Source organism: Myiozetetes cayanensis, unplaced genomic scaffold (assembly GCF_022539395.1).
Source record: "Myiozetetes cayanensis isolate MyiCay16 unplaced genomic scaffold, myiCay2020 scf1, whole genome shotgun sequence".
Classification (NCBI taxonomy): Eukaryota; Metazoa; Chordata; class Aves; order Passeriformes; family Tyrannidae; genus Myiozetetes; species Myiozetetes cayanensis.
The window spans coordinates 21,920,751-21,938,603 of NW_026086604.1; the positions used below are offsets into that span (position 1 = coordinate 21,920,751).

General features: G+C 41.7%; 1 protein-coding gene and 1 non-coding gene across 2 annotated transcripts; both read left to right on the forward strand.

Moving 5' to 3' along the window:
• The first annotated feature begins 3,882 nt into the window (after nucleotides 1–3,882).
• TRNAS-AGA (transfer RNA serine (anticodon AGA)) lies at nucleotides 3,883–3,964 on the forward strand. The gene has a single exon. It is a non-coding gene; the product is annotated as a tRNA-Ser (tRNA).
• A 168-nt stretch (nucleotides 3,965–4,132) lies between these two features.
• On the forward strand, nucleotides 4,133–15,769 carry CFAP418 (cilia and flagella associated protein 418). Its single transcript, XM_050322528.1, has 6 exons — nucleotides 4,133–4,268; nucleotides 6,097–6,196; nucleotides 8,608–8,678; nucleotides 9,180–9,245; nucleotides 10,046–10,141; nucleotides 12,091–15,769. The coding sequence occupies exons 1-6, from the start codon at nucleotides 4,168–4,170 to the stop codon at nucleotides 12,248–12,250; spliced, it is 594 nt and encodes a 197-aa protein (XP_050178485.1). The 5' UTR covers nucleotides 4,133–4,167; the 3' UTR covers nucleotides 12,251–15,769.
• Nucleotides 15,770–17,853: the final 2,084 nt, after the last annotated feature.

Consider the following 17,853-nt stretch of genomic DNA (forward strand, 5'->3'; position numbering starts at 1 on the left):
TATTCCCAGCTCACAACTATCCTGGAGAATCATCCCTGAAAAATATTTTCCATCCTTGGCAAGGGTGATGGAACACTATTGCTGCTTTGGTTTCAGCTCCCTCAGCTAGGATGGTTTTACATGGTGTTTGTCTCCCACTGCAGCTGTGCAACGGGCAGCAAGTAGGAAGGATTTTTCCACAATAGCCCCCAGTCCCCTCTGCTGGACACTTTCTCCTTCCTACTCGTGTTCTCACAGCCTAGGTCCTTCCTGGCAGGCCAATTATTTTATATTTACTACTAATTATATTTTCTATCTTTTAAATGGAAACATTTTTACCTTGTGATGAGTTATTTCCTCTGCACTGACCCGCTTTATCACCGTGTGCCTCCCTCTGCCCAACTTTACAGGGACTGACACCCTCGGTGCCAGAGAATGCAGGTGCAGTAAAGCCGTGCAGTGCCTGGCAACACCATTTTTTATTCTAAGTTACACATAATTATCACTGATTTGGAAGTGTGACCTCCTTGGTACACAGCCTTACAAGCTGACAGGTTTTTTCCAGAAACAACTTTCCAATGTTTGTTATGCCCTCATGGAGATCAAAATGTCATAGTTATAAGCAGCTTTGAGGACTATGCCAGGTTCCTTAAAAGGCCCCCAGACAAGTATTTTTTTTGCTTTGTATACTGTCCTGAAAACCTTCTACTTCCCTTGGTAAGCACTACAATGTCACACTCGTTTGCAAATGAGCACGTGTGTCTACAAACATTCAAAAGTATGTTTACTCCTCACAGCAAGGGCTCAGATTGTTACTCTGAACACTTACCTACTCCTCTCAGGAATATCTTCCTTTGGAATAGAACTGTGTAGCCCAGACAACAGGTGGTGGGTGCTCACATGCCATAACCTTGAAATTATTAATTTGAGGGAAGGCTGGAAGTAACTGAATGTTGCTCCAGTCCTCATGCCCCTCATGGGTGAGGCCAGAAAAATGAAACCGAAAATCCACCCTCTACACTGGCACCTTTGATGGAAGGATCGGCAGTGAAGTCCAAGACTAAATTAGCCTCCAGCTTAAACTATCCTCTGATCTGAAGCTGTCTCTCAACATCACAAACTAGTGTTATATGAGGAATCTTGCATAGTTTTGCAAGATTTGCAGGAATCTTGCACAGGAATCTGCTAGTTTTGCCGCCAAGTAGTTTTTCAAGAAGTTGTCTCCTAAACTGGTATCTTTACACTGAATAATTTCATTCATAGAAATGCTTACTAGTGGTTAAAATTATGGCCAAGAATCTCCATTTGGCCTTAATACGCTTATGTTGATGCATTGTACCCCTACTATGAAATAAGTGTGGTGTCACTCAAAATGATATTATACTGGAGTGTGACCAGGAATGGGATTAGAGCAATATCGTGTGACTGGGAGCAGGGAGTTGAACTGTTCTACATTTGCTGGAGATAGCAGAAGACCTTGGTGAGAGACAGTCACTGTGTGACATCTGGGGCAAGAGATGGGAAGGCAGAAAGGACTGCAACATGCTGTTGCCACGTCAGAAGGAAGAGTGCCTCCCTGCAATCGCTTCCCTTCTGGTTGGCAATGGGTAGCACTTGGAAATGAGAGCTTTGGTATTCCCTGGCTCTGCTAACCTCTATCGTTGCCTGAGCCTTGGAGAGTTCATCCTTCAGAGAAGAGGGCTGAGAAAAGCTCTGGTCAACCTCAATTAAGGTTCTCTTTGGTTCCCAGAGAAAACAGAAGAAGCAAATTAACATCCTGCCCTAGGAATTTTTTTTGTCCTCGTCACTGCTGTGGTAAAATTCAGTTTTATCAGCACTGCTGAGAAAGCTTGCGGTAGCTTGAGGATTACAGAACATGATGGCTTCCACCTAGGACAGCCTTTCAGCTTTCTGTCCTCTCTTCCTAAAGATATATTGAGATAGTACATATTAAAAAAAATATATATATCATCAGACAAAATGGTGTCTCTGCCCTTTTCCAGCCCTCAGCTATCAGTGACCTTTACTTTTGCACCAATATATGCCCCAAGCAGTCAGTGGGAGACAGGATCTGCACAAGCTAATTCAACCATTTCCTAAGAGAGGACAAAATTCAGGGCATAACATCAACTCCATTCTCCTGGCCACAGCTTAGCTGAAGGCCCACTATGTCAGATTCACCTCAGTATGATTCCAGGGACTAGTCTGGAATCAATTTGACCCAGTAAGTCTCTTTGATTGCATCAGACCTTTCAGAAGTTTTGAACAACAAGGATCTAAACAGCAGGCAGCAATCTGCACAAAACCAACCTTTTCAGTTTAAGGATTTTTAAAGGTCTGTGCTCTTTTCTTTTTTCTTTTTTTTTTCTTTTGGTTTCAAGTGCTTTCCAACTGAGCAAATGCTGCAACAAGTTCATGGGACAAGGCCTTCAGGCACCCCTGACTCTGGCATTGTTAAGCCATAGACACTCCATACATTTTTGGCACCTTGCAACAGACACACTGACAGCCACAGGATTGATGAAAAGGGAAAGAAGCTGTTTTGCAGTCAAAAGAGAATGTACTCAGATTTCTAAGGCCATTTGAAAGAATGCCAGAATGATACTGGATTTCGGCATTCTTAAGCTCCTTCAAGATGATGAAGCAACTGGTCTTTTCCACATGTGATGATGTATTTCAGGACAAGAGTTTCTTCAAGATTTTCCAAGCCTGTGGGCTCCTGATCCTTTTTCAAATTAAAGAGATGATAGCATACCGGGGAGAATTGTGATTAGTTTAAACTCTCCACAGCTGCAAGAGATGAATGTAAAAATTCCACCCAAAAATCCACTTCTTCTGGATTGAATTTACCTACACGACACAGAGTCCTGAGCAAGGGACCACTTAAAAGAGCTGGAGCAGCATCAACACTATTTAGTTTCTTCCATCACATCAACTCAGGGAAGGCTCACAACTGTTCAGCCCAACACATCTCCCCCAGCAGCACTGCCATAATACTGGCGGGGGTATTAACAGAGACCTGAGATATGTGGGGAGGAAAATGGAACAACGAAATAAAAGCTTAAGTACAAGGAAATTCAAAGAGGGCTCACAACTCATTACTTGAAGTACCGGAGGAATTGTAAAACACCTTGTAACCGAGAGGCTTTGCCTGGAGTGCTCAAGGACTGCAGACCCCACTTCATCACAGGCTGACAAATTTTGAGCCATTTTGGCAATGGGGGGGTGTGTGTGTGTGTGCAAGCACTGAGCTCTCTCTGTCTAAGCTGACCTGAGGAGATGGTAATGTTCTGTTTAGCTTCACAGGACCTCTCTCTCTAAACTGCTTCCTTGGGTTTCTAATTGAATATAATAATATACAGCGTTCACTGACATCGTGGGCCATGTGCCCCCCTCGGGACATGTGACCTCCGGTGTGTCTCTGAGGAGAGAGGAGAGCGGAGCTCACACTGGAGACTGGTGACTGACACCTACGCATTTATTATCACAGTGGTAGGCGAGGGCCAGCTTTATGGGACTTTCCTCAAAAATGCCTGCCCCGACTTCCCTGGGAGCTATGGGGGTGTCAGCGGGGCAAATACCTCGTTTTAAGGGGTCTGGGGCCACTCTCTCCACAAGTGTTTCTAATCTACGGGGTGGGGAGGGGGGACGACAAAAAAAAAAAAAAAAAAACAAACAACAACCAGGCTTCTCCTGCGGGACTTAGCAAAGCGTAACCGTTTCGTTGTGCTGTAAAAAGCAGACCAATACGCAGCGAAGTGAACTGTGTGACAGATGCGTTAAACATAAACTCTATTCTGTGCCTTTCACCGCGCCCTGTGCAGGGACGTGGCCTAAATACCAACTCATGAGCCTCCTCAGGCGAGTATTCGTAGTACAGTAGGGGAGAAGATGTCAGCATGCGTAGTCGTGGCCGAGTGGTTAAGGCGATGGACTAGAAATCCATTGGGGTCTCCCCGCGCAGGTTCGAATCCTGCCGACTACGGCCCGAATTTCGTGGCTATCAATTTTCTTCTTTTTTATCTTATTGTTCACTGTGGAATCGCGGGAGTGGCCGGCCGGGGGCCCCGCTGCCGCCGAGCCCCACCGGAGCCCCACAGCCGCCCCCCGCCCTGTCCGGGCGCGCAGTCCCCGCCCCTGCCGGCGCGGGCGGTGCAGGGACGCCTTGGCAACCGCGGGGGCGGCAAGATGGCGGACGACTTGGACCGGCTGCTGGACGAGGTGGAGAGGCGGCTGTCCCGCCGGCACGGCAGCGGCCAGGAGAAGCCCGCGGCGACCAAGGAGGACAGGTCAGCGCTCCCGCCGCCCTCACGCACTTCCCCGCCGAGCAAGGGGCCCCCTGGGTGGTGCGCAGCCCGTCCCGTCCCGCCCGGCCCCGCCCGGTCCGGTCAGAGCCCTCAGGAGCTGAAAACACGCGGGGTCAGGAGCCGAAACGTTGGCCGGCGGTCAGCGAGTGTCCCCTGTAGTCGCTGTTTTTTTATCATCCAAGTCGTGCGCCAGCGAGCTGAGTTACTACAGACAGTCATTGTCTCTTGCAAGCACTACAATGCCGGATTAAATATGGCGTTAAAAGCTGCGCTAATTTGCTTCTGGGTCAGGGTTGGGGATTACTTGGCTCTATAACTCACCTCGTGTTATATATTAAATATCTATAAGTCTCACGACTTAGTGCAGGAAGAGCCTTAGTAATAGTATTATCAAAGATTTTATTATCTTGATACTTCAGTCATTTCACAGAATCTCACAATATTCTCAGTTGGAAGGGGCCCACAAGGATCACCAGAGCCCGACTCCTGGTCCTGGGCAGGACACCCCAGGAATTACACCATGTGCCTGAGAGCATTGTCCAAGCACTTCTTGGGCTCTGGCAGGCTTGGTGCTGTGACCGCCTCCCTTGGGAGCCAGTTGCAGTGCCCAGCCACCCTCTGCGTGAAGAACCTCTTCCTAATATCCAACTTAAACCTTCCCTGACACAGCTTCAGACCATTCCCTCTTGTGTCTGTTTTCTGTTCATATTTATGAACTGTATCTGCTACAATAAGCACTTCACTTAGACTCTACACTTTCAGGTGTCTTCCTCAAATTCTGTGATTTTAAACGTGGTGTTACTAATACCATCAGGTGTGGGCCTGACAGGGTTATTGCTGACAGTACGCCAGACATTCAGTCTGCCACACCCCTGTCACTGCCTGCCCTCAGGCTTCCATCCAGGCCTTCACAGTTGTCTTTTCTTGCCCCCAGGTTTCTATCCAGGACCTGACAGGCATCTTTGCCCACCCTTCCTGGCACTCAGGTTTACAACCCCACCCTAACAGACATCTCAGCTCCCTTTGGAAGGTCTGTGGACCAGAGGGGCTTGGCCAGATTTCTCCACAGGTGGGCTGATGAGCACTTGCCCAACAGACATTTCAGAGACCTAGGCCAGAATCTTGAACAGCCCAATGACAAATGCAAGAGCAGAAAGCCCACTACGTTTGGCCTGCTATGTTTGGACTTCCCTGTTGTTTGCATAATGGTTAGATGAGCAATTAATTTTAGTCAATCTAATTACAAACTTTTAAAAAATCACACAGTTTTCTTCTTTCTCAGGACTAAACTTTTTCTTGATTTGTTGATGCAGGCCTCTCTGTCGAAGAGCTAGAAAACAGCAGACTTGAGTGTCACTTGAGTGAAAGCAAAGTGCAGGTGATCTTTCTAAATGCATCCAGTTTGGCAGGAATTCCTTCAGAACCCCTGCAGTTGTATAGCATGAGGAGACAACTCCCTCTGACATTTTTATGTTACTGCTGCTGAAGGTTAATGTGAAAAATCAGGACTGTCCAATACATTGCCCAGTAAGTGCAGCATGGGTTATATTATCATAGTTTTATTCAGGGTTGGAAGTGGTTGAAAATAAAAGAAGAAGCAAAAATAAAATCTATGATGGGACAATTCAACACAGCCTGAAAGGTGTCACCCTGCAGTTTATATCTGTTCAGTCATGACTTGGATGGCCTGCCTTAAATGCTGCAAAAATATTACAAGAAAAAGGCTGTAACTGCTTTTATTTTTGAACTTACAATTCTTAAACTGCTGCAGTTCATTTTGCTACAAAAATGAAGATTGTTTGTTTTTCAGATCAGCTAAATTGGTAATGAGTGCTGGCAGCAGCGAAGAAGATCTAGATGACATTATTGATGAAATCTGTAAGGACAGCAGCTTTACCAAAACACCTCCGGTGAGTAGAGTTTGGAGAAATGCAGAATGGATCAGGTACAACAGTAGAAAGGAAAGCACCATAAGCTAAAAATATTAAGCAAAAAATTAACTAAAACAAGCTGTAGAATAAACTTGGAAAATAAAGCAGAAAGGAAAATGCAACAATCCTTTAGTGAGGAACAGGAGGGATATAAAGAGATGTTCTTACATAGGCAGTAACAGGCAATTAAAGAAAATGCCAGTTCAAGATAGAACATAATGTCAAATATCACAGAATCACAGAAGGTTTGCAGTTGGAAGAGGGACCTATGGAGAACATCTGGTCCAACCACCTGCTTAAGCGAGGCTGCCTAGAGCCAATTGCCTGGGTCTGTGTCCAAATGGCTTTTGAATATCTCCGAGGATGGAGACTGCAGCCTCTCTAAGTAACCTGTTTCCAGTGTTTGACCACCCTCACAAGAAGTTTTTTCATGTGTTTAACTGTAAATTCTTGTACTTCAATTTGCACCCATTGCCTCTCCAGTCAGTGAGCCCCATTGAGAAGAGTTTGGCTACGTCTTCCTTATTTTTCACTGGCACGTATTTTTATACCTTGATAAGGTTCTTCTGACCATTATCTTCTCCAGGCTAAACAATTCCAGCTCTCTTATCCTCTGCCTATATGTCATGGTCTAGATGCTTAATCACCTTCACAGTCCTTTCCTGAGCCCATTCTGTTATGTCCATGTCTCTTTTGTACTGGACATAGTGCTCCAGACATGTTTAGGAAGTCATATCTGGAGTACTGTGTCCAGTTCTGCTCTCAAACACAAGAGAAAGATGGAGCTACTGGAGAACTTCCAGCAAAGGCCTGTAGAGTCTCTCTTACATGAGGAGAGGCTGAGAAAGCTGGGACTGTTCAGTTTGAAGAAGAGAGGGCTCCAGGGGGATTTTATCAATGTGTGTAAATGCTTCATGGGTGTAGTAAAGAAGGGGCCAGACTCTCCTCTGTAGTGCCCAGTGACAGGACAACAGACAATGGGCACACACTGAAACACATGAAATTCCACCTGTACACAAGAAAACACTTCTTTTACTGCGAGTGTGGTCAAACACGGAGGACAGTCTTCACAGAGAGGTTGTGGACTCCCAGTCTGTGGAGATCTTCAGAATGCAGCTGGACAGAGTCATTGGCAAGCTGCTGAAGCTGACCCTGCTTGGAGCAGAGGAAGGTCCTTTCCAACTGAAATGATTCTGTGATTCTGTCTCACCAGTGCTGAGTAGGGAGGAAGGATCCTCTCCCTGGATGTGCTGGCAACATCCCTCCTAATGTACCCCAGGGTGCTGTTGGCCTTCTGTGCTGCAAGGGCACACTGCTGGCACACAGTCAACTTGTTATCGACCGAATTTCCCACAGCCTTCTCTGCAAAGCTGCTTTCCAGCTTCCCAGCCCTCATTGTGTTCTGGTGCATAAGGGTTATTCCTCCCCAGGGGCAGGAGTTTGTATTTCCCCTTAGATGAACTTGAAAAGGTTCCTCTCAGCCCATTTCTGCAGTCATTTGAGGTCCCTCTTAATGGCAGCACAGTCATCTGACACACCAACCACCATTCCCCATTTTGTATCCTTTGCAAATGTCTTGCCTTGTTTCACAGCAGGAGATGGAGATGAAGCCACAAATTTACATTGTCAGGACAGTTAGAATGATAGAAGACATAGAAAACAGATACTCATTTCAGTATCAGCGGCAGAAAATTGTGTTATTTATACTTCATAACCCCTTGTGCAGATTCTCATATTTTCATTAGGGATATTTTTTGTTGCTTTGTTTGTATTTGATTTTTTACAGAGTGGCTAAATCTGAGCCAACAAAAATCCACTTGTATACCACAATACATATACGTAAGAGAGAGAGAATTATGTCAGTAAATTTGTATCACTTTATCATTTTATATCGGTAGATATCCCATTTGGGATCTAGAATGCTAATATTCTAGAATTCAAATAAACTGTTTTGTGTGCAGCAAATAAGAAACTTCAAAGACACTTCATCTTTTTGAATAATCTAAGTTCTTGATGTGTTTTAATGAAACAAAATATCAAAAACATTGAGGGAGAGGGCTCCTAAATTAAAACTGTCTTTAAAAGCAAAACTGTTAAAAGGAGGACATAAATACTAAGTCTCGGTTGTAAAGTGAGAATGATCATGTGGTGTTGAATTCCTTCAGGCAGAGCTGAAAATCAGTATAGGAAGAGAAGCCTTGTTCTCGCTTATCTGTTACTTCAGTAACTTTTGACTCAAAGAGCCTCACAACCCTGACCAAGAAAATTCCCAAATCCTTCGTCCCCTTCTTTTGTGACTGAGATTTTCTGGCTACTGCTTATTAAGTAAAACAGAATATTGTTACTTTGTTGTAATGCCACATTTTATTCTTTGATTTCTTTTTAAACAGAAATTGAAGTCTAACTTCACAAGTCTCACACCTGACAGAAATAGTGCTGTTGTACAGGCACGTGGGAAAAAGTAAGTGGAAAATGTTTTAGCTTGTTGGACACAGCTTGGTTATAACTTCTTGTCAGTTTAGTAATATTGCTGCTGTTTATTCTGTGTTGACCTTATCTAAGAAAGACACTGAGTACAGAAACATTCTTTTTAAAGAGAAACAAAGATAAAGAGATAATTTTGAAGCATTGCTTGTGTTTTCATGTGATCAACATTATTTATTATAAACTTATTTAAGTTTTTGAACAGTGTCTTCCTCTGCCTTATGGACATACACATTTATCAAATGCTGCAATATGTAGACCCATATATATTTGGTATAGTGATTTTGGCAGAGTTTTTCTTTGAACACCTTGGTAATGGAAATTTTAAAATTCTGTAGTTTGCAAGCATTTGGATGCTTTGTCGGTATTTAATAAATATTATTTTATAAATACCATGTTTTTAAACTAGGAGAAGCATTGTACTACCTTTTCCGACCTGTTTTGCCATAAGTTAGTATTTTTTAATGAATCCATATAGATGCTGTCCAGTGTACCTGGGTGGAAGTGCTTCACCATCTGGCATAGGAACAAATATTTCAAAAAGGTAGGAAACCTGAAAAAAAATGTGCTACTTGCTTTATCATTCAGCTTTATCATTCATCAGCTGTGTTTCTGTGGTTGTACAGAGTTCTGCATTTGAACTGGACAGGACAGCCTTATAGTCATCTAAAGAAGAGGCTGCCTGTAACTGCAGTTGAAGTCAGCTGGTCCCTTCCAGTCCTCTGTTGTCGACAACTAGATCTTTTGTTTGTTTGAAGCGTTGAAAGATGTGTGCAAATGAGACATGAAACTCCAAAAATCAGTAACAAGTAGTTAAGGAAATTGCTGCTGCATTGTTATTTTTCCCTGCCTCTCTTCATCTTTGTGGTGATGCCAAATATGTGACTTAAATCAGTGGGCTGGTTTAAATCATCCCAGAGCCTGAACTGAAAATAGCCAGAGTGCTTTGCAACTGCAGCTGAATTTAGCAGGAGAAGATTGATCCACAACATCCTATAGAACATTACTGCATTTCCACGTAGGATTTTTTGCAGTAAGTAATTATGTACTTGATGCATATTTGGATGCTGGTCAGGTTCTACCAGTGAGGAAGACCAAAGACTGTATCAAGAGAATTTAGTTTATTTTTTGTGTTCAGGGAGGTTAGGAACCTGTAAAAATAATACCTGATCATGCAGTTAAATTACATACCATAATGAACGTGCCAGAGATGTAAAAACATTAAGATTAGGTAACGTTGCTTCTCATATTTCTCACTGAGCGCTGTACTTTAAAACAGTTATGATCTAGGTACTTCTCTGATTGTAATAACCTCTTGGAGCTTTTTTGTTCTTTTTTGACCAGAACATGTGATCAACTACGTTGTACTGCCTGTGACTTCCGTGTGTCACTTTTCAATGACTACATCTGGGATCAGTCCTGTGATTATCTCTTTTTCAGGTATGTCTGAGGTGGGTTTGGTAGTACTGTGCTTTGGGGCATGATAAGAACAGGAAGGATGAAAAGTCCTGAGCACTGCTGTGTTACCTAAAAAGGAAGCATGTGTGTGACCTGTTTGGGAGCAGGAGAGAAAGTCTGTGGGGAAAGGGAAGCAATAATCTGGTTTTATGCATTTCAGTTTCTTCTTCCATCGCTTCCTCTCTGCTTTTAAAAAAAATTGAAGTTTCATGGATCAAAGGCAACTTTATTGCTGAAATAAGCAGATAATCCATGGTGATGGGTTGGCCTTTGCTATGCCATTGCAGGGTGCCTACAAAATGACTGCAGACTGTTCAGCATGTGCTTCTCACTACACCTTCAGTCATACAGACTATGAGTGATTCAAGTCATATTTTCTTTTTTCCTGTATCAAGTATTATGCTGTTATGTTTGGTGAAAATCAAATAGCTTTATTTCTCAACAGATTTCTTTCTTGAAGCAAGGTTTGATCAAATGGAGGGGTGGGATTTTTGTTTTCTTCTGACATTGTGATGTCTTTGATTTTAATTCTTTAAATATTTTTCAAGTCTTAAAATTATGGAGTTCTTATTTTCAGTTTGTCTAAAACTACATCTAATGCCAAGACTTCGTGAAGGGTAGTGTAGTCGGCATGCTTCTAATACAGACATCAAATTTGGATTCCTCTTTATTTTAGTCCAGTCTCTGCATCTGCCCACTAACTGATGGAAGAGGTGGGTGTTTTCAGAGTATGGGCTTGAACATCAAGGAGTGTGACAGCTGGAGTAGAACAGTAGTGGAGACATCAGCTCCTTTGCCATTATTTTCCCTGTATTACACCTTTGGTTATTCCTGTATTTTCCTTCCAGTCTCAAAATTTGTAATGCTCTTTGAATGCCATTATTTTTCCCATTACTGAAAGCAGCATTAAAAATATAGTGCTGCACTAGTGTCCTAAGATGAGTTTGTTAGCAGGAGAGGTTAAAAAAAAGTATGATTCTTTTGTTTACCCAAAGTCTAAATAATTCTGCTTCTCAGGTCTTGAAATTAAAAAATCAAACAAAACAAACAAACAAAAAAGAGGCAATAAAGTCAGATACATGTAACATTGTAATCTCTAAAAAGATCTTTACCTATTTTTTTTGACAAACATGAATTTTAGGACGCAAACTAAGATTAAATATTTGCCTTCCATCAATAGTTGTCTGAACTCTTTTTCTAAAAATTCTTCCCTTTCCCAACTTCTTTTGGGTTTTCTCTATTTAGCTGGGGTAGTTAATGTTTGTTTTGAGCAATTCAGCGTCCACTAATTGAGGAGGAGGTCTTGAGGGTAGAGATAGCTAAAATGTTACATTTTCACTTTTTTTTTGAAACAACTTGTTTTTGTCATAGCCATGCTGATTTTTCATTTGTTATTGTTGATGCTTGCACAGGAATTACTTGTGGTTTGGTGTACATTCTTCCCTCCTATGGTCATTTCATTTCAGTCACTTTAACAATCATCCTGAGTAACAGTTCCTGATGAAAAGTTTAACTCTGTAGTTGTTCCCATTCTCCATAGTGATTTTTACAGTAAGTTTGGTAAGATAAATACACTTTTTGATAATTTCCTAACATGAGAATTAATTCTAACTGATTTTCTTCCCAGCTTTTTCTCTGGAGGCTGACACAGGGTCTCTACACCCAACAGAGAACATTGCTTACAAAACCATCAATCTCTAGTTGATCTGGGAACACAACAACTATGGATCAAGAATGATCTCGGGAAAGGATTGTGTTCCAAACAGAATTTAAATATACCCCTAAATTCATTCATGACAGTGGTACTCAGAAGTGCCCTTAAAAGCTCTTCTAATTTGAAATAGCCTCATGAATATTTTTTATGGGGGGAGGGGGGAATTTAAAAAATAAAAAAAAGGCGTGATCCTAAGCTGAATTCACTTTTTTGGCAGGAATAACATGCCTGAGCTCAGTAAACTAAGAGCAAAGATGATAAAGAAGAAAGGAGCACGAGCATATGCTTGTCAGTGCAGCTGGAGATCCATTGATGAATTAACTGACCTCCAGACAGAGCAGCGGCTTCGGTGGGTTTGTGGTAAACATGGAGATTGAAGTCTTCTTGTGTGTGATACCTACTGTGTGGACACAGGTCATAAACTCAGTTTGTTTCCCGGTTTTCTGAGAACAGGTGGAAACCTGAATACTTATACCTGAATACTTATATCTAGAAATAGATTATAATACCCAGATTTCAACCTGAAAACCTGGTTTTTCAATTTAACTGTCTTGCAAGCAATGTGGAGAGTTGAATTATTACAAGAAACAATTTTGAGGCTTTCTGGAAGTTAAATGAGGTTAAAGCTCATACTGAGTAGTGTTAAAGGAGAAGAGGAAATAACACGCCTGGGCATGGGCAAAATACCTTGATACTGTTCCTCATATCTAGCAGAGAGCCTTATTTCCCATATCTGCAGAATCTTGGATTCAAAATGGTGGGTTGGGATGCAGCCATGACACACAAGCATATCAATTTCAGCATGGAAATGAATCCCACTCTTCCACTTTGCTCATTGCTGGTAAAGAGCAAGTGGTTGTTGCTCTCTTAAAAACTTACTGTGGGATCAGCTCTCACCTCAAAGGTTTCAGCACACCCCAGAACTGTACTTTCTTTTACCCACCAGTAACCAAAAACTACAGGTGCTGAAAATTTTCTTCCAGATCCTACTGCTCTCTTCAGAGCACTTTCCTCTGACTAAGCACTTTTACCACAACGAAATTTTCCTCAGCCTTCACTGCAAGAGGTGAACAAGTTATTGTGTAATTATTAAATATTGTGCAATTTTAAAAATATTCCAAAGAGTATTCTGTCAACATTTTCAAGGGAAAAAGACTCTGGCTTTTAAGAGTGAGAAAATATGTATCCCCACTAATGTTCGAATTTAGATTTTATTTCAGTTTCAGGTAGCTTTCCCTTTAGCTTCTCCTTAAAATAAAATGTATTGAGAAAGTGTAATTGTCCTGTTTCAACACTCATCCTTCCACCAGTAACATTGTTACTTGGTGAATCATCTTGCTTACAGTCACTGTCACTATAGTTTATGAGCTCTTTCTTTTCATTATTTATAAATAACACAGGATATAGACTTGAATTTTATGCAAGGAGAGAGGAAGGAAAGTACTACCAGTCCTGTCACTTACTACATTTAAAAGTGTCTCAAAATGGGTAGTCTGTCAGTATTTTTGCTATGCAATATGTGTATCTGTACAGATAAAATCGAGATTATTTACTTTGAGCAGTTCTAGCTATACAGAGCAATTTCCTTTTCTATGAAGTTCTGTTCGTGGTTCTCACTGTGCATTTATTCCATTTCTGAGCTTTTCCAAAATAATTGCATGGTCTTTCTTATAGAGGTGACCTCTTGAATCTGTTGCCCTCTGAAAGAGCAGATCTTGGCAGTGACCAGAGGCATAATGTACTCTGCATCCTGCTTCCCTTCCCCTTCCATGAGTGCTTGTTTTAGAACCTACAGAGGACCAGCACTGTGCCTGGGAACCCTGGCAGTGCTTCTTCTGTGACCAGACTGCACCTTCCAGTGCCACATGCAGCCTGGCCAGTAGAGACAGAGGTGAGTTGGCTTTTGAGAGGTACTTGGCATAATGGTGTAGACATATTTAAGGTCGTGCGTTGTTTTCAATGAAATTGGTATTTCAGGCTGAAATTTCAACTGCTAGAATCTAAAACTGCAAGTTCAGGAGACCAAGGGACCCAGAAAGCAATTGATTAGTGTTCAGTCAGATGCCTGCTTGGCTTTCTGTCCTTTGTGAAGCATTCACCCTGGTGTGGGCTGAAGGCAGTGAGTGTTCCTGGGTTTTCTTCAGGCGGGCCTGAGCAATTTCCACACCCAGAAAACATCAGTGCTAAGCATAAGGGAAGAACTCAGCAGTAGTTAACAAGCTCTGGGGAAGAATAAACCTGCTCTCCATTCTTCTTGAAGAATGCATTTCAAAAAGTGCTGAGGCTCTTTGAAACTCATGACCAAGTAGTCCCACAGGGTGCTTTTTCAGCTGGGTTTGCACTGGAACTTATGCCACAGTGTAGGATCAAGTTGGGCTTGCAACCCGTGAGTAAGAAACAGGGAAAATCCTAATACCCGTCTCAGTCATGAGATCACATCTTACCTGACTTGGAAAAGGAGCATGTCTCCTGTACCCTAAGCATTCCCCCAGCATAATCTGGTTTACTCAAGTATAGTTCCTTGTCTCTGGCCTTGGTAGAATGGTAGGATATGACAGCTCTTTGTCCAAGGGAAGTTGTAAACAGGTGCAGAAATTGGTTTTCATTACAGACTTTAGCATATTTTTAGATTTGAAAATAGTTATTATGTCATTACAAATAATTATTGTGTTGGGAGGAGGAGCAGTGTTAAGATTTGATTTCCCTTCCTTTGCTTTCTTCAGTTACAAACCACCTCAAAGTCCTGAAATTAAAAGAAAGTGGGAGAAAAAAGGTAACATTAGAGGTTTTGTTCATTTGATGTTCATTTTGTCAGATTGCACAAGGTTTTCAAGATGTTGCCCAGACCCTAAGTGGTATTTCCGTGTCAGTTATCTGAGATAACAGGGATTATGTAGAGAATTCTGTTTAAGAATGCCATTCAGCTGTTGTCAAACGGAAGTACCAGAGCATAGCTTTGCTAAGTATAAATGTGACCATTGTTTTCCTCCAGTTTTTTTGCTTTGGAATTAAAAGTAACACTTCCGTTTCTAAAATGGACAAGGTGAAAATTTGAGGCTTTTATTTTGCTTAGGTGATATGCTTGAAAATTTTCTAGCTTGCAGCATTAGTCTGCAGCAGATCCCTCAATCTCAACAAAACAGAAGCCATGAAGGATGACAAAATGACAATCCATACAAAAGCATTCACATGGAAATGTAGTCAGTGGTTTAATCTCATACCAACTTTTCTAAATCTGTGTTCCTGCAGTACTTCTGGATAGGAATGCCATTCAGATGTACATAGTACATTTTATAGCTTTTCTTCATCAAATTTTAATGTGTTGTTCTGACTACATTTCACTTGTCTTACCTGCAAAACATGGAGGGTGTCCAAGCCAGATGCTGAATATAGCTCAGAGGAGTCATTATTGAGGGTCTTGACCTGCCATTATATTTAACTTACAGAAGCATAATAGCATTACATATTGCAAGCTCTGCACTGTATTATATTGAATAAAGATATTTTTTTTCAAAACACCTATTTCAGTTTTGTACTGAAGGTATTCTGCAAATGCTGCCACTTGCTGAAAGACTACCACTTCTCTTGTTTCCTGACATGTGAGTCTTTGGGTCATGAAACCGGCACATGTGGCAGTCACACAATAGGAGAGGGACTATGTTGGGAGCTGTGTAGGCAAATTTTTCTTCCTGCCAGGCTCTTTTTGCACAAGACCTGATCAGTTTTGTCTGTTGTGTGACACCCGATAACCACAGACAGGTGGGAGGTGGAGCAAAGGAACATCAGGTGCTGCTCATTTGTGAGGGCCACATCCAATGCCTGGGGTTTGACATCTGTGCTTTGAGAAAACTACTTTTCAAATGTCAGCACTTAATAAAATGAAAAGTTGGAACAAATCTGAGTTGTGTGTTGTGTAAATGTTACTGTGTTGTTCCTATCCAAGAGAAGCCTTATAAAAATTTTGTAGGACCATATTTTCTGTCGGAAGGATTGTGATATGCCCTTAGTACAAAAACATTGTCCAGCTCATAAGAAGCAGTAAAGTCCTGTTGTGTGTGTCTTCTCACATCAGTGGGGATGCAGCAAATAGCAGAGAATTGAATAAGCTTTAACATTCCTTACCAGATAACTGGCCATAATATCCTCATTATCTGGAGATAATGGGGAGATAATGAGGACAGTACATTAAATTATAGAGAGCTCATAAATGTTTACCTAGGATAAAAGGTGGAGCGAGCTGCTGTAGAAGGTAGCATATCTTGCAGAGTGGGGTGCTCATATCTTGGTGTGTCAGTCAGAGTGGGTTATCACTAGCATCACACTGCTCACAGGAAAGAGGGAGATCAGTCAAGGAATCACAGCATTTGCTGTGCTCTGGATCTTGCTGTAGAAAACCGTTCTTAGTACCTGGGAGGAGTTGCTCTGTGTATGGGAGTTGGAACTTGTTTCTCCACCATCAAGAAATGCGTGTATACGTGTTTGCCTGGCAGTTATTAGTGACAGACATAAATATTTCCAGTACCTCATCCTGAAGCTGGACTCAAGGCATTGGTGCTATTCAGGCAGTAATTACTTCCTTGACTTAATGGGCAGTGTGGCCTGTGTGAGCACACACAGAAAGCACCCACTGCTTCAGGAGTACACCTGACTTATTTACAGCTTGCAGTGTCACAGTGGACCAGTAGAAGGTAGTACTTACGAATGTTTCATTCACATTGGCAACTTTTTTCTGTTGAGTGAGATGTGCTTTTTAAGTACCTAGTGAGGGTAATATGTGATGATACCGTCCAGTCTGCAGAGGGCAGAGCAACACCGCCGAGTGTTTTTCTGGAGTGATGAGGGTTTACATTCAAGGAACCCGAGGCTTCTTGTCTTTCCCTCCTACTAATGTGATTATAAGTGGGGTAGCCAGGTCCGTAGCAACTCCACTTGATTTTTGTTCGACTTTGTCCAAATGGTCCTCAAGTGGTCCCTGACCAATCCTGAAGTAGATTAACTTTTTTAGCTCTCAGCTAAAGAAGCATAAAAACCTCTGTGTTGTGTGTATGTAGGTGTATCTATCTATGTTTATCCTCTAATAATATCAGTAGAAGAACTAAATTGCCTCACCCCACCCAAATTAATTTTCCCTGAAAATGTTCAATAATTTTGGCAAGTAGAGGTTGTGTATGTTAGGATCTTCTAATGTTGAATACAAAATTTATGTAACACATCACCCAAGATGATGAACTCTTAAAAAGGAAGCAGTAAAAGTCTAAGATTTAGAAATAAAAAGATAAAAAAAAAAAAGTTCTGTCTATGTAGGAAAGCAGTGTAGACCAGAGATGGTGCAGAGCAGTCTGTGACATGGCATGAGAATTGTCCAAACGCCTGCATCCTGCAGTTCATTGGCCATGAGCCACAGCTGAGGTTTGGGTGAAGTCTCACTCTTGGAACTCTTCTGGTTCTTTGCGAATCCAGAAGGTTTTCATGTACAAAGCAGATTTATAATGGATGGAAGTAAATGTTATTTCCAATAACCAGTGACGTTGTGTCTGTTTCTGCAGCAGTGATGAGGTGCTTTTAACTAGAAGCACAAACATATCTAAACCATGAAAACAGAGTTTGCTTATTTTACTGGTAAAATAGGGAATATCACCTAAATTTTGCCTAGTTACACCATACGTGAGTGATCTTCATTCTTTACTTACTTTCTTTTAATAGGAGAAACAATTGAACTAAAAGCTTACTCAAGCATATAGGAACAAGTAAGGCTGAGTAGCACACCTGTGAAAGGTTTCGTGTAGGAAAGTTTTGTGAAAACATCTTTTCAGGCAAGAAATAAGCCATTGTTTTTTGTTTGCTTCAAACTAAAGATACACCTTGATGAAAAAATCGCTTGCTGCAAGGAGAAGTTCAAATGCCCACCGTTTGCCAAAAGCAAGGACAAAAATTCATGTGGCAGGTGTCCTTTCTAGGAATCTTTTAAGATTGCAGTTCC

Coding starts and splice junctions, on each gene's coding strand:
- CFAP418 (XM_050322528.1), top strand. CDS start 4,168: ATGGCGGACGACTTGGACCGGCTGCTGGACGAGGTGGAGAGGCGGCTG. Junction 8,679..9,179: donor GTACAGGCACGTGGGAAAAA/GTAAGTGGAAAA, acceptor GAATCCATATAG/ATGCTGTCCAGTGTACCTGG. Junction 9,246..10,045: donor GGAACAAATATTTCAAAAAG/GTAGGAAACCTG, acceptor TTTTTTGACCAG/AACATGTGATCAACTACGTT.